The sequence below is a fragment of the Orycteropus afer genome, unplaced genomic scaffold, assembly GCF_000298275.1.
Source record: "Orycteropus afer afer isolate SDZICR_OR568_19922 unplaced genomic scaffold, OryAfe1.0 scaffold00008, whole genome shotgun sequence".
Lineage (NCBI taxonomy): Eukaryota > Metazoa > Chordata > Mammalia > Tubulidentata > Orycteropodidae > Orycteropus > Orycteropus afer.
In genome coordinates this window covers 19,101,603-19,117,007 of record NW_006921595.1, presented here as the reverse complement: position 1 = coordinate 19,117,007, position 15,405 = coordinate 19,101,603, and the positions used below count along the sequence as shown (strand labels likewise).

Here is a 15,405-nt window from a genome sequence, read left to right as displayed (position 1 = left end):
CTATATACACTTGTGAGTATAATCCCATTCAGCTTCCCACACCTGTTCAGCTTTTTAAATAAATACTTTTAAAGACATATTCTTTCTGTTTTTTCAGGAAATAGTCTGTTTATTGTTGTTGGGTGTTATCAAGTTAATTCAGACCAATAGCAATCCCAAGTGACAGAGGAGAACTGCTCCATAGTTTTTCTTGATTGTAATTTCCTTGGAAGGAAGATGGGGCACTCTACTTCCGTAGTGATACTGCCTTGGAAACCCAAGGAGGGGTCGCTAGGAGTCGGGTCCAACTTGATGGCACATAACAACAACAATCTTTAAGGAAGCAGATCACCAGGTCTTTCTCTCGCAGAGCTTCTGGATAGGTTTGAACCACCAACCTTTTGGTTAGAAGTCAAGTGCTTTAAGTGGACAAAAATTTTAAGGTACTTTAAGAGAGGTACTTGGTGGGAATGGAGATTTGGGAGGAAGTCTGTTTTAATGGATGTAAAAGAATAATGAACATTATCAGTTGTCTAAAGTAAATAGAGATAAGTATATTCTTGTATTTGGAGAGAGTAGTCTTCCTCTTAATGTGCTCTGGTGCCGCAGTGGGTAAGACATTTGGCTGCTAACTAGGTCAGCAGTTCAAACCCACCAGCTGCTCCATGGGAGGAAGACGAGGCAATCTACTTCCATAAAGATTTGTAGCCTTGGAAACCCAATGGAGGTCACTATGAGTTAGAATTGACTCAATGGCAGTGGGTTTGGTTTGCTTTGGTTGGTTTAGTATCCCTCATTACAGAAAAAAATTATAGAAAACTATATATGTCGCTACTTTTTTCTTTTTTGCTTTAGAATCTTACCATCTAAGGTCATATTTATTTATCCCAATGTCATTTTTATTCTCCTATCAATCTCCTTTCTTAATCATTACTCTTTTTCTCTATAATCACCAGTTAATTACCTTTTCTTCTTTCCTAAATTGCAGTCAAATTTACCTCATAGCCTATCTGAGTAATGATTATTTAAGACTTACAGAGGTAATGAATGACCAGAGTTTTTCCAGAGTTTCTTTACATGTGAAATGTATTTTTCTCTTCTTGATTTTATGAGGTAGTAACTCTCCTTTTCATCTCATGAAATAATTTGTAATGTAGAGAAACTTACACATTTAATAGGTACATATTTCTGTTAAGTGGGTTGGGACACAAGGAAGCACTGGTAGATATTTTTAAGTGGTGTGTTGCAGTTAGTCCATATGTCTTTAGAGAGTTTGAACTACTAGACACACAGCTGTTATCACATGCACTCCTTCCCTATTGTCTTCTAGCTTTTATCTGATATAGATGAACTCTTTTTGGGTTTCAGTAACTATTTTTAATAACTAGTCACAGACCATCACAGCTTCATAGCAGTTAAATAGCCAGTGTTTTCTCTCACTTCTATGTTGTTTCTCTCCTCCCCATCTCATAGATTCAGATATATATTCTTTTCAAACCCACGCCACCTCACTCTTTCCAAAAGATGGCTTATGAACCATTTGCAGTCTTTCTGTTTTTCAAAAACAAGTGTTTTTTTTTTTTTTTTTTTCCTTTTGCATTTCTGCATTGAAGGCTTTGAAAAATTATAGGGCTTAGAACATTCCTGTGTTTATAATGCCTTTTCTACTCTCTTCTCCATTTCTGCATTTCATGAACTGTGTTTCTGCAAACTCCAGGTCCTCCAATACCACTTCTCAAATTTTCTCAGTGTTCTCAAGAAATGACTGCTAGCTCCTATCACATGCTATCCAGTGTGATGGTGTGGTATCCTCTGTTATATTTGTGTCCTTGAATTCTTAGTGCTTATCACAGAGATTTCTACATAAAGAAATTCTTTTATCTAAAAATTGCATAAAATGATAATATGATCTAAAGTTGGTAAGAATCTCTGGTGGTACAGTGGTTACATGCTCAGCTGCTAACTGAAAGGTCAAGGGTTCAAACCCACCAGCCACTCTGCAGGAGAAAGATACGGTAGTCTGCACCCATAAAGATTATAGCCTTGGAAACCTTATGGGGCCATTCTACTCTGTGCTATAGGGTCACTGTGAGTTGGATTTGAAAGTTGGTAAGACAGAATGTTTAAGAAAATTGCTTTTAAAAAAGATATGAATATGAAACATTATATTATGAAAAATGAATACTTAGTCATACTGGAAAGAGAAGACTAAATAGTCAGGGAAAAAGGTCCTATATGGATTTTTTTTTTCTTAAATGTACATATTCTTAGTTAAAAGAAAAAGTAAAAATTAAAAAGAAACCAAATTAATCAAAATATAACCAAGATATAGAGAAAGACAGTGAACAAGATGAATTTTAGCATTTTATATCAATGACATACTTAAATACCACAACCAATGTCAGGTCAGAATTTTGTCATCAGTCTGAACTACTTTCCATGGCACTGACTTTGAGTAGAGAAATATTTTTAGTGTTAAGTAGAAAATTATAGGAGTTCCAAGGGAGGCTAATAAAATACTGCATGAAAATTGGGAGCTGTAGGCTTCTGGTGGAAAGATGGCATGTGAACCAGGATTTGAGCTTAAACTTGAGATTGGGCCTCTAATATACAACTCCAAGTTGAAGAAAGAAGATAAGAAAATATGGAATGGCAAAGTGTTTGTCACCTACAGGGAATAGCTGGTTTAATTTGGCTGATTGCAGAACACAAGAAGAACAATGTTGTTGTTATGTGCCATTGAGTCTATTCCAACTCATGGAGACAATAGTAGGAATAATGTTGGGTTCCATGTGGAGCATAGGGAGAAGGAGAGGCTGTTGTGATATGATCCCTCAGTGTGGAAGACAATTTTGAAATCTGTGACAGCAATCCAGAAATATTGGGAGACTTTTAGTATCATCCATAAGGAAATAATCATGGCTTAAACTGAAAAGATTATAGTTGAAAATAGGTATGAAATAATGTGAAGAAGAGATATAAAGGACTTAATAACTAATTAGATTTTTGGGGAAGAAAGAAATGAAGATGACCATGATAAGAGGTGGTAAAATTAACAGAAATTGTCGAGTGCATTTTATATTGGAATACACTGAGTTTGACACACACGTAAAAGGAGGTTAAACATGTCTAGCCTTTCATAAGGATTTGGGCTGGGTTTTATGAGCAATTAAAGATGAGAAATACAGTTTTCATGAGAGTTGTCTGCCTGAAAATGATAGTTGATGTCACAATATCGAGTCACTTTGGCAAGGGAAAGAAAAGAGGGCTACAGCCACAAAGTCAAGTGAATTTAAGAAATGGTAGAAGCAGGTAAGGCAGAGAGATGGGAAGACAATGGAGTACGTAGAGAATGTAACTACAGAAAGTATGAGGAGAATAAGTATTGTGTTAAAGGCCTTCAAATTTGATGACATTTGAGAGAACAGTGAGTTGATCATGAGGAAGCCAGATATCCAAGGTTGAGAGAGAATAGACATTAAGAGTGTATACTAGTACTGAAGAATTATTAGTATGCTTCCAGATTAGGGGGATAATTCTCATGGAGAAGGAGAGCATGAAGGTTAAAGATAATTGATGAAGTAAGGTCCCGAAACAAGTGTGAGGTGGTGGGATCATCAGTAAAAGTAAATGAGCTGGCACTGAGGAGAGGAAAGGAAGAAGCATACTTTACCTTAGATGGGAAAGGAGAGTGTGGCAGACATGCTGAGGCAAAAGAAAAAGTCACTGGTGGAAATTATGTCATAATCTTCAGTCTCTGAGATAAGAGACAAGATCATTGTACCAAGATGGTTGAAAAAATTTAAGAACGAAGCAACTAGAAAGTTGTTTAAATGAGTGAATTATAGAATGTGATAGGGAATTGATTAGACCTGAATAAATAATTTGCCTAGGCTTGACAAGGTGACTTGTGCTAGTGAGTTTTATATATGAGCATAAAAGACATGAGTTAAATAATCTGTATTGTTATTATCTTTTACTAAAAGGAGTTTTTGTTGTTGTGATATTGGTGCTTGAAATTTCACATATTAAATTTCGACAAATTCTCATCTTCTGAAAATTAAATTGGGCAGACTTAAAGTCACTTGATGCTGTACAAGGCCATCAATGCAGTTTTAAGATTTTATATTCTACTATGGCGTATTGCCTACGGCATTTGACTGTTAACCAGAAGGTTGGTTGTTCAAACCCACCAGCCACTCTGTGGAAGGAAGACTGGGCAATCTACTTCTGTAAAGATTTAATGCCTTGGAAACTCAAAGGGGGTTGCTATGAGTCAGAATTGAGTCAATGGCAGTGAGTTGGTTTTTTCTTTTAAATATATTTTTTCATTATACTTCTCTAAGATGAGCTATAATGAGGTATAACCTTAGCATTTCAAATAAAGAGCAGTTAACAGCACATTTAAGCAATTTATCCAGACACAATAGGAATGTCTGTGGGCTCCATGTATTGATAGCATGTTTTTATGACTTTTATAAGTACATTATTTCTAATACTTATTTGTATTATTTTATTTTATTTTATTGGTAACACAAGTGCAAATAAAAGAAGTTTCTTTCTCTTCCCCTCTACCTAATTAAAAATGAAGGGAACTTTGGTGTTGTAGTGGTTAAAGCATTCAGTTGTTAATCAAAATGTCCACAATTCAAAGCCTCCAGCCACTCTGTGGGGGAAAAGGTGAAGCAGTCTGCTTCTGTAAAGATTTACAGCTTTGGAAACCCTTTGTGGCAGTTCTACTCTGTCTTAAAGTGTCACTGTAAGTCAAAATCAATTCAGAGGCAGTGGGTTTAAATGAAAAATTTCTACAACATACGAAGTGTGTATCTTCACTTCTGTAGAAACTATTGAATATTATGATGTTGTTACTAGTGGAAACAAAGTGGGGGGGGGAAGTATTATGAAAATACAAAAATGAAGTAGAAATTTTCGTAGCTGTTTGTATTTAGTGAAGTGGTGTTTGTTGTTACATAGGGAAAAAAGAACAAAAAACAATGTCCAGTATTATTAACAGTAACTAATGTACATATCTGTAGGCTTTTCATACATAAATTTGTACTTTACATGTTTTTCAGAATCCTCAGTTAGTAGCAGTTCTCCAGGGTCTGGTCCCAGTTCACCAAACAATGGACCAACTGGGAATGTTACTGAAAATGAGACCTCGGTTTTGCCACCTACTCCTCATGCTGAGGTAAGACCCTTATTATTTTGATATTTCAGAAATTACATTCTTCCTTAGCTACCTAATAAAGAGTGATATTTCTGAATTGAAGGTTAAAATAATCTTTCCTCAGTTACTTTTTTCTTTTAGGGTTGTAATGTGTGGAATCGAATAAGTTTTATCTTATTTGTAGTGTAGTTGACAATCAGAGTTTAAATAATATAGAAATTTAATCTTCCATTAAAGCATTCTTAGTGATCCTGAGATAAACTGCTAAACAGTTTTGCAACTCAGTAGTCTCAAGTTATTCAGATGGAGTAGACTAATCAGTAAGTTAAAACAACTTCATGCAGACTTCTCAGAAAGACTACCTAGAAAAGGTGGGTTTTATTCATTTGACTTGAAGAGTGATGAAAATTATTTGGATATAGTTGAGGTACATAGAGCTCCACTGCATGTTTATTGAGTACCTATTATGTACTCAACATAATGTTTTGCCTGCAATGGGCCTATAACGACGCAGAAGACAAAAACTCAATCCTGGAAGAATGACATATGTCTAAAATGACCAAGACTTATGTTAACCAAAGACTAAGAGCAAAGTAATTCCTAGAAATCCATGGATTTGGCTATGTGGTTTCAGTATTAGGGTAAGCAAATGTAACAGTCTGAAAATAGTTACTCCTGGAACAAGGTGTTTTGAAGTAACCATCATTGTCTTCTTCAGCATGCATTGCTCTCAACAGGAAGAGCTGGTTTGATAACTTCTCATACAAAACTGTGACATACCTCTCTTATTTTTATAAAGTTTTTGAAACCTTGGGGATAAAAGGGACTGATCTCTTATTCTTGCATCACCTCTATCACTTTCCTGCCATATTATTACCCAACCTTTACTCAAATAATTCCGCTTACAGAGAAGTCACTTCACTCTCTCTTGAGGCAACTCATTTGATTTTGGACAGCTAGCTTTACTGATGACAATGTCTTCCTTATATTTTACCAAAATCTGTTTCTCTATAGTTTTATACACATACATACACAGAATAAATTGTTTATAAATTATAAAGTTACCAGGTCAAATTATAAGTGATGAAGAAAGCTAGAGGGAAAAAGAAAGAACTGAAACCAATGAAATCACTTTTTCTCTGAGGACATTTGTAGACTTGAGTTTTGATCTTTGGTTTTTAGGGCATTGCAAAACTCAGGATATCTGACAAAGCCCAGTATTGAACAAGTGTGGTAATCTAATAGGAAATTCTCTAAACTCTAAGCTGGAATCCCAAAAGACCTCATCTTTGCTGAATGAATGAGTGTTCATCCTCCAACCCTTCAACCCAAAACTAAGCTGTCTTGGTGCTTAGGAGAGCAAGGAACAAAACCTCTCCCTGAAAAGTTGTAGTCACAAGCTGGTCCTTGAAAGGATTTGCAACCCAAATTCACATAACCACAAGCAGTTAATTTTATTTAAAATGGCCTCAGCTTTGTAGTGCCCATGGGTGTCTGGAGAAAGCAAATGTAAATGTTTTCTAGAGGAGCACACTTTCTTTCTAGTCTTCAAAATCTCCCCTCAAATAATTTGCCAAGGAAAATGAACAAAATAGGTAAATGCTCTCTTACTCTTGACTATATTTCAGCTATTTAAAAAATAACAGTTATGGCCCCTACATCTCCAGGTTCTTCATCTCTTTCTTGTTTCTTACCATCCTGTTGTCTCTCACTCCCTTTTTGAGTATTGTTTCTAAAACATGTGTTTACTAGCTCCTTGGTTGTATTTCTATTCAGATAATTTCATCTCAATTTTATACATCCCTTTAATCAATTTCTGGGAAAGAACAACTTGGCACAAATATTTCTAAAATACTTTAGATTTCAATTAACTCTCAATATAAATAATGCATTCTCAGTAACTACAGAAACACTAAAGGATCTGGGTTCTAATCAGCTCTAAATATATTTTGTTCCTATGGAAGGTGAAAATGACATATTATACATGCCACACTATACATGCCACAACATGTATGAGTCTTAGAAATGCATTATTGAATCCAAGAAGTTGTAGAAGACCACTTATCACATGACAGTATTTTACTAGGTTCAGAAACAGCAATACATAGTAGAACTATCTATGTATGTATCTATCTCTCTCGATATATATACATAAAGCAAAGGAGTGATGAACACAAAATTTAACATGATGGTAACCTTTAGTTGTAAAGAAGAGGGGTAACATGGTTTGATGGTTACTAAAGATAAAGATACATATATCAGTTAATTATAAATACCTATGTGCATATAGTACTTAGTACAATATAGAAGAACAACCAAGAAATATGTGTTTGTTGTTGTTAGGTGCCATCGAGTCAGCTCCGACTCACAGGGACTCTGTGCACAACAGAACAAAACGCTGCCTGGTCCTGCACCATCCCCACAATCCTTGCAGTGCTTAAGCCCATCATTGCAGCCACTGTGTCAATCCATCTTGTTGAGGGTGTTCCCCTTTTTCACTGACCCTTTACTTTACCAAGCATGATATCTTTCTTCAGGGAATGACCCTTTCTAACAACATGACCAAAGTAGGTGAGGTGAAGTCTGGCCATTCTCACTTCCAAGGAACATTCTGGCTGCACTTCTTCCAAGGACAGATTTATTCACTCTTCTGGTAGTATTCTTCTCCAACACCACAATTCAAAGGCATCAAGTCTTCTTTAGTCTTCCTCCTTCAGTGTCCTGCTTTTATTTGCATATGGGGTGATTGAAATTCCCATGGCTTGGGTTAAGTGCACCTTAATCTTCAAAGTGACATCTTTACTTTTCAGCACTTTAAAGAGGTCTATTGAAGCAGATTTGCTGAGTGCAATCCAACGTCCGATTTCTTAACTGCTGCTTCCGTGAATGTTGATTGTGGATCCAAGCAAAATGAAATCCCTGACACCTTTAGACTTTTCTCCACTTATCATGATGTTGCTTAATTGGCCAGTTGTGAGCATTTTTGTTTTATTATATTGAGGTTTAATCCATAGTGAAGACTATCGTCTTTGATCTTCATCAGAAAGTGCTTCAGGTCATCTTCACTTTCAGCAAGCAAGGTTGTATCATCTGCATATATGAGGTTGTTAATGAGTTTTCCTCCAATCCTGATGCCACACTTCTCTTCATGTAATCCAGCTTCTCGGATTATTTGCTCAGCATACATATTGAATAAGTATGGTGAAAGGATACAACCCTGATGCACACTCTTCCTGATTTTATACCATGTAGTATCCCCTTGTTCTGTGTGAATGACAGCCTCTTGGTCTATGTACAGGTTCTTCATGAGCACAAATAAGTGTTCTGGAAGTCCCATTCTTCACAATGTTCTCTATAATTTCTTAATGATCCACACAGTCAGTTGCTTTCACATGGTCAATAAAACACAGGTTAACATCTTTCTGGTATTTTTTCCCTTTCAACCAAGATCCATCTGACATCAGCAATTATAGCCTTTGTTCCATGCCCCCTTTGAATCCAGCTTGACTTTCTGAAAATTCCCTGTCTGTATACTGCTTCAACCATTTTTGAATTAATTTCAGCAATATTTTCTTGCATGTGATATTAAAATTGTTTGATAATTTCCACATTCTGTGGATCACCTTTCTTTGGAATGGGCACAGATAACACTGTCTTCCAGTCAGTGGGCCAGGTAGTTGTCTTCCAAATTTCCTAGCATAAATGAGTAAGCACCTTCTGTACTGCATCTGTTTGTTGAAACATCTCAATGACTATTCAAACAATTCTTGGAGCCTTGTTTTCTGTCACTTCCTTCAGTGCATCTTGAACTTCTTCCTTCAATATCATTGGTTTCTGATCATATGCTACCTCCTGAAATAGTTGAACATCTACTGATTCTTTTTTGGAACAGTGACTCTATATTTCTTCCATCTTCTTTTGATGCTTTCTGCATTGTTCAATACTTTGCCCATAAAATCCTTGGGTATTGGAACTCAAGTTTGAATTCTGTCTTCAATTCTTTCAGCTTGAGAAATGCCTAGCATGTCCTTTACTTTAAGTTTTTTAACTCCAGGTCTTTGCACATTTCATTACAATATTTTGCTTTGTCTTCTCAAGCTGCCCTTAGAAATCTTCTTCAGCTCTTTTGTTTCATCATTTCTTCCATTTCCTTTAGCTAATCTCCATTCAAGAGCAAGTTTCATAGTCACTTCTGACATCATTTTACTTTCTTCATGTATGATGTTCTTGATGTCATCCCAGAGATGATGTCATCTAGTCTGTGGTCATTGGTGTTTAATGTGTCAAATCTATTCTTTAGATGATCTCTAAATTCAGATGGGATGTAATCAAGGTTGTATTTTGGTTCTTGTGGACTTGTTTTAATTTTCTTCAGCTTCAACTTGAACTTGCATATGAGCAGTTGATGGTCTGTTCCACAGTCAGCCCCTCACCTTGTTTTGACTGAAGATATTGAGTTTCTCCATCACCTCTTTCCATAGATGTAATCGATCTGATTCCTGTGTATTCCATATGTTGAGGTCCACATGTATAGCTACCATTTATGTTGTTGAAAAAAGATATTTGCAATGAGTAAGTCATTGGTCTTCAAAATTCTATTATGTGATCTCTGGTGTCATTTCTGTCACCAAGGCCATATTTTATGACTACTGATGTTTCTTCTTTGTTTCCAACTTTTGCATTCCAGTCACCAATAATTATCAATATTTTGTGTTATGAGACTGAAAATAAGTGGAAAAGGCAAGACTTTTCTCTTTAAGACTTTTATTGACTTGTTAAATTGAGTGTCTTAGATTGTGTGATCTTATCTTTAAATTTCAAAATATATACAAGGGAGAATGTAAATTAAAGAAGTTTGCTTGTATGGTTTTAATCTACTATGTAGCCCTAATATCTTTACTCACACAAGTATCTGTTTAGATGATCCAACTTTTCAGTAAATTGTTGAATGCATTTTGTCCTCATAAACCTTTCCCTCTGCCTCTACCATTAAACACACACACACACACAAACGAACAACAACACACACATACACAAAATAAATAAATAAAAAACCTCCAGAGGGAAATGTGATTTAATGGAGTTTGAAAGGGTAGAGGTGTTTCTTCAGGTCAGTGACTGGATATTTACCTCCAAAGCAGGAAAGATTAGTTCAAAAGCAACAGTGACTTACCTCATAATGAATTAATTGTGTGCCTGAACTATGATCCAAAAGGCCAGGTGGGCAGACCTTTATGCACTGATGGGTAGCCTCTCCATGGCCCAGAACAAAAAATGCAACACTGATGGCTAACATGTGGTTTTCTGCCGCATGGTATTTACAGAGATCTGTAGTGTAATTCATACTGGATAAGTAAGGATACAGCTGAATTCAAACCAAGACTGTCAGCAAATTAATATGCTAGCTTTATAACACTAATGCTTCCACTGAAACCACAGAAAAGGCACAAAGAAATATTTTAGCCCATTACTGATTAACAATCATTTAGAATTTAGTATGATTCTTTCAGAAGTCTTCTAATACTAATAATAGCATAAAATTTAACATGTAACAGAAATATTTTAGGGGAAGAAATGATTTACATCATTAATTACATTCTCTAAAACCAAATTAGCTGCATACATCACCATTTATAAAATAGACTCATTCGATCATATTGCCTTAAGTAACAGAGAGGAATTTTCATGGTAAAGTAGTATAGTAACATATATTTGAATGAATCCTTACATGTCACATAATGCTTTCAGAGATCATTTTATTGAATGGGCTTCTACCCCATTTGCTGCTTAGGATATAGGAAAAGAAAGGCTGCACCCAAATATCTTGAGGCTTAGATTTTAAAAACAGAAAAAAATTATGCTTTACTTCTCTTACATCATTTAGACTAAAAGTAGTAGAAGAGTATGCTCAGTTAAGTAAAATCTCAGGGAACAGGACAATGTAGTTTAAATGATGGCTTTCTATTCAGAAGGCACAGGGTGAACCCCACTCCAGCACCAGCCTCTATGTTGCTGAGGATCAAATCACAAATTTCCTCTCAAATTCACATTTCTTACCTAATAAAAGGTAATAATAATACCTAGCACAACAGCTTTGTTGGAAGGGTTCAGCGACATGAAGGCGGGTGGTAAATGGTGAAGTGAGAAATGAGTTTGCTTTTTGTTGTTATTATCAGTGCTGACTCCTGATAGGGAAAACTCATTAGCATGTTTGTCTTCAAGCCAGCAACCCTCATGTGAGAGTGAGTCTCCATCTGCTCTGACCACTTCTGTTCCATTTCTTCTATTTCTTACATATGCTCAATCCCCGGACTCAGATTGTTGGAGCTACTAACTTTACTCATTTGTAATCTTGGTTGGAAGCTTAAGCCTCAGGCATGTCTATTTCCAACTACAGCCAGAGATGTCTGTACCTATCTACTTCCTTTATTGTTAATTCTGTGGGCCTATGGTTTCAAATAGGCTTCCATAAATATCAATGCCATTACTTTAGTTTTGGTAGATTTATTTGATAGCTATTTTAATAGTAGCCAAGCCAGCTGGTTTATTTCTACTTGAGCATTAGTGGTTGGCCCCACTATGCAATTTTTAAATAATTCTTTCCAGCAGATACAAATTGTTTTAAAAAGTCTTCTAATACTAAGGTTAAGGGCTCTACAGTCATCTGAAATATCACTTGTTTTTACCCCAATCTCACATGATTCATCTGCCAATTGTTTCATAATAGTTGTTGTGCCCTTTGTTGTAAATGTTATGCTCCCTTCTGAGTGGGTGTAGAGCTATGATTTTAGATGGCAGCAAATAAAGCTCTGTTCCCCCCTCAGGGAAAAGAGGTTGCTATGACAAAAGAATCATTTACTAGGAATAATATGAGTCAGGATTGTAAAGCAAGATCTGCAGCAAAACATCGATGCCTTTTACATGCAAAGCGAGCCGTGTCAACTGATTTTTTTTTTTTTTTTTTTTATCTCCCAACCATTTTATAGTAATACATTGTCAGGAGTTCAATGAAAACAAAAGCTTAGAGACTATTTACTGTCTAAACAGTTTTCTTCTTTACTGCATGAGGGTTTTAGTTTTCTACCAGCTGCCTGAAGGAAGAGTAGACAATATACACTATCGTGAAAATAACTGTGAAAGTCATAGCCAAACATTATATGATTAAGAGTCTTGTTTTTGTCTCTAATACGGCTCTCTTCTTTTTAGATAGTCTAGATTTGGGGATTTGGAACCTTTTAAAGCCAAAGTACATCGAGGCATAGGAGCACTTCTTCCTGGATGCCAATCTGAAAGGCACACATGTTGTCTGATAGAGCTGGGCCGAGGCCTGGATACTAGCCTACTCTGTACTCTTCAGCCTTATGCTGAAGTTCAGGGAAGGTAGGTGGCTGCCCTGAGTCGCTAACCAGGGAATGATAGAGCTCAAGAGCAGCACCACAGACAAACATTTTTTTTTTTTACTAGTCTAGACCACTTCTCACCAAACTCTGTATTTTTTTTTTTTTTTTTGACTCTCATGCATATTATAGAAAATTTTGAATATGCAGAAAACTGGAAATTCTACATTTCACTTTTCCCTTGAGCTTCTTAAAAAGTAGGTCATTATTTATATAACTAGTATTTTATTAGCAGCTCTGGTAGTGTAGTGCCTAAGGCATGTGACTGCTAAACAGAAGGCTGGTGGTTCAAACCCACCAGTCACTCTTCGGAAGGAAGGTTGGGCAATCTACTTCCGTAGAAACCCAAGGAGGGGGTCACTATGAGATGGGTCCAACTCCACGGCACATAACAACAGCAACAACAAATGGCATGATGTATCTATTTCTTTCTGTTTCTTATTTTTATCTGAGAGCATGTGTTTTTGGATGTAGTCTTTTTGTTATGGATGCAGACATCTAATGGGTTGTTTTTAATTACAAAATAGTTCACTATGGGCACTGCTCCATTTTACCTGCTCATTCACCAAGTGCATGCCCAGGTGCCTCCAGTTCCTGTCTACCACCAAAAACTTGTTCAAAACAGACCCTTTGGACATCACCCTATAGGTTAATAAGAGAATTTCTTAAAGACATAATTCTCAGCAGAGGAATTACTCAGTCATGATATGTAGAACAGAGAGAGAGAGCACACTGGATTTCTCTCTAGAAATTTATCACTCTACAGTCCTGCTAGCAATACATTTCTAAACATGTCTAAATACCTGTCAGCTGTTGACATTGTTGGTTTTTCTAATTTTCACCAATGTTTAATCAATATTAGCTTATTGATTTCAATGTCTAGATATATAGCCTTGGTGGCATAAGGTTAAGCACTTGGCAGCTAACCAGAAGTTCAGCAGTTCGAACCCATCAGCCATTCCATGGGAGAAAGATGCAGCAGTCTTTTTCTGTAAAGATTTACAACCTTGGAAATCCTATGGGGCAGTTCTACTGTGTCCTGCAGGGTCACTATTAGTTGGAATTGACTCATGGCAATGTTTTTTTGTTTGTTTTGTTTTTAGTTGAGGGACACTTAACATTTCAGTTTATGTGTGTTTTATTCAACTGGAGTAGAAATATTCTTAATATGATAGCCTTTCAGTGGTGAAAAAAGAAGTCAAATAAAATTTTGAAGGGCCTCATTAAAATGTGAGTAGGTTTGCCCTTTCCCAACACCTGGCTTAATTCATACACCTCTTCCCAACATCATGCTCTTTCAGAAGAAATACTACATACCCATCAAAGTCTGGTTTAAATTGGACTCTCTTCTCTATGCAGTTGAAGTGCTTTGCTCATATTTTAATTGTGGCATTTATCATACATCATTAGAGTTAGTTTTCTACTTTCTGTGCACCTGACTAGTATGTGAACTTGCATGGTACAGGGCAATCTTTGTACACCTACCATTCAACACCGATCATCAACACAGAGGAGTTACTCATTAATTGTTTTGTGAGTGTAAAATAATAGTCATTTATGCATTTAATATTTGCACTTTATCTAACTACAAACTTCCTGATTCTGAAAATATTTCTGATTAAAACCATCTTTCCTGTATTCTAAGCTGTGAACTGTTGGCATCTTAACTCAGCTCTGATTTAAGGGCTGGATCAGTTTCAAAACTGCTTCCTAGGAAAAATCCTGGCTTGGCCTGAAAATGATTGTGAGCTCACCACCACGCTAAGGTGGGGTGACTTTACAACCGTGCAAGTACTGGTCAGTATTCTTCATGAAGTGGAATGTTATCCTCACCACCTGTTTGTTTGGCTTTCAGATATGTGTGCACTTGGTTACTCGTGTAGAACACAGCTCCAGATGCTCATTAAGAGACATTAGCTCAACACAGATAGACTACTCCTATCGAAAGCCCAAAAACAAGCAACCAGTTGAGGGAAGCTCTATTTAAAGAAAATAATTTGAGGATGACTGTTTTCCATTTCTGTTAGGTTATTTGTAATTCTAGGGCATTGGAAATCTACATACAAACTCTGAGCTATTTCCTTTTCGAAGAAGTTAAACTAAGTGACCTCTAAGTCCCTAAAAGCCTATGATGTGATACTGTACAAATCAGTCTCTGTTGGAAGAACCAACTCTACCCAGTGGGCTTGGGGGACACGGGACCTTGCTTCCTCAGAAAGTTCAAGAATGTCTCTATGACTTGAAGATCCTCATGTCTATAAAATCTCCAAGACCTCTTTCTCATGGCCAGATCACTGGGCTCCCAGTTGCACACTTTCATTCCTTTCCATAAAACTTAGAGCCTGAGTTTGCTTCCTTTTCTTCCCTAAAGATGCCATGTTTCTTTATACTTTTTGATTCCCCTTTCCTTCAACAATGGTTGTAGTCTGTAGCAGTACTGCAAGACAAATCACGTATAAAAACTTTGCTGTAGATCCCACTGGGGAGCTTGAGGAGGGAAATCATGGTTTCCTCCTCTATAAAATGAACATAATGGTAGCTAGCCAGTGACTATGAAGAACAGGTAGACCTCTGGAAATGCCCCAATAGAGGACACATGTCCCAGTTGTCCTTGAGTCAGTTCTAATGGTGACCCCATGTGCTGCAGAGCAGCACTGTTCCATAAGGTTTTCAAAACTGTACCCTTTCAGAAGCCGATCAGCAGATCTTTCTTCCAAGGCCCCACTGGGTGGGTTCAAACTGCCAAGCTTTCAGTTAGTAATCAAGTGCTGAACAGCTTGTACCACCCAGGAAATCATGGCAAATGATGGAAATCAATACATTGTTATAGGAAATGGAGGCACAGTCCAAAGTGTTTAT

General features: G+C 36.6%; 1 protein-coding gene across 1 annotated transcript in view; it reads left to right on the top strand.

Annotated features, from left to right (window-relative positions):
• Positions 1–15,405, top strand: part of HDAC9 (histone deacetylase 9) — a 582,041-nt gene that overhangs the window by 82,962 nt on the left and 483,674 nt on the right. The window contains exon 8 of the mRNA XM_007946059.2: positions 5,055–5,170. Within this exon, the coding sequence (XP_007944250.2) occupies positions 5,055–5,170 (116 nt within the window). The remainder of the gene's footprint in view (positions 1–5,054; positions 5,171–15,405) is intronic.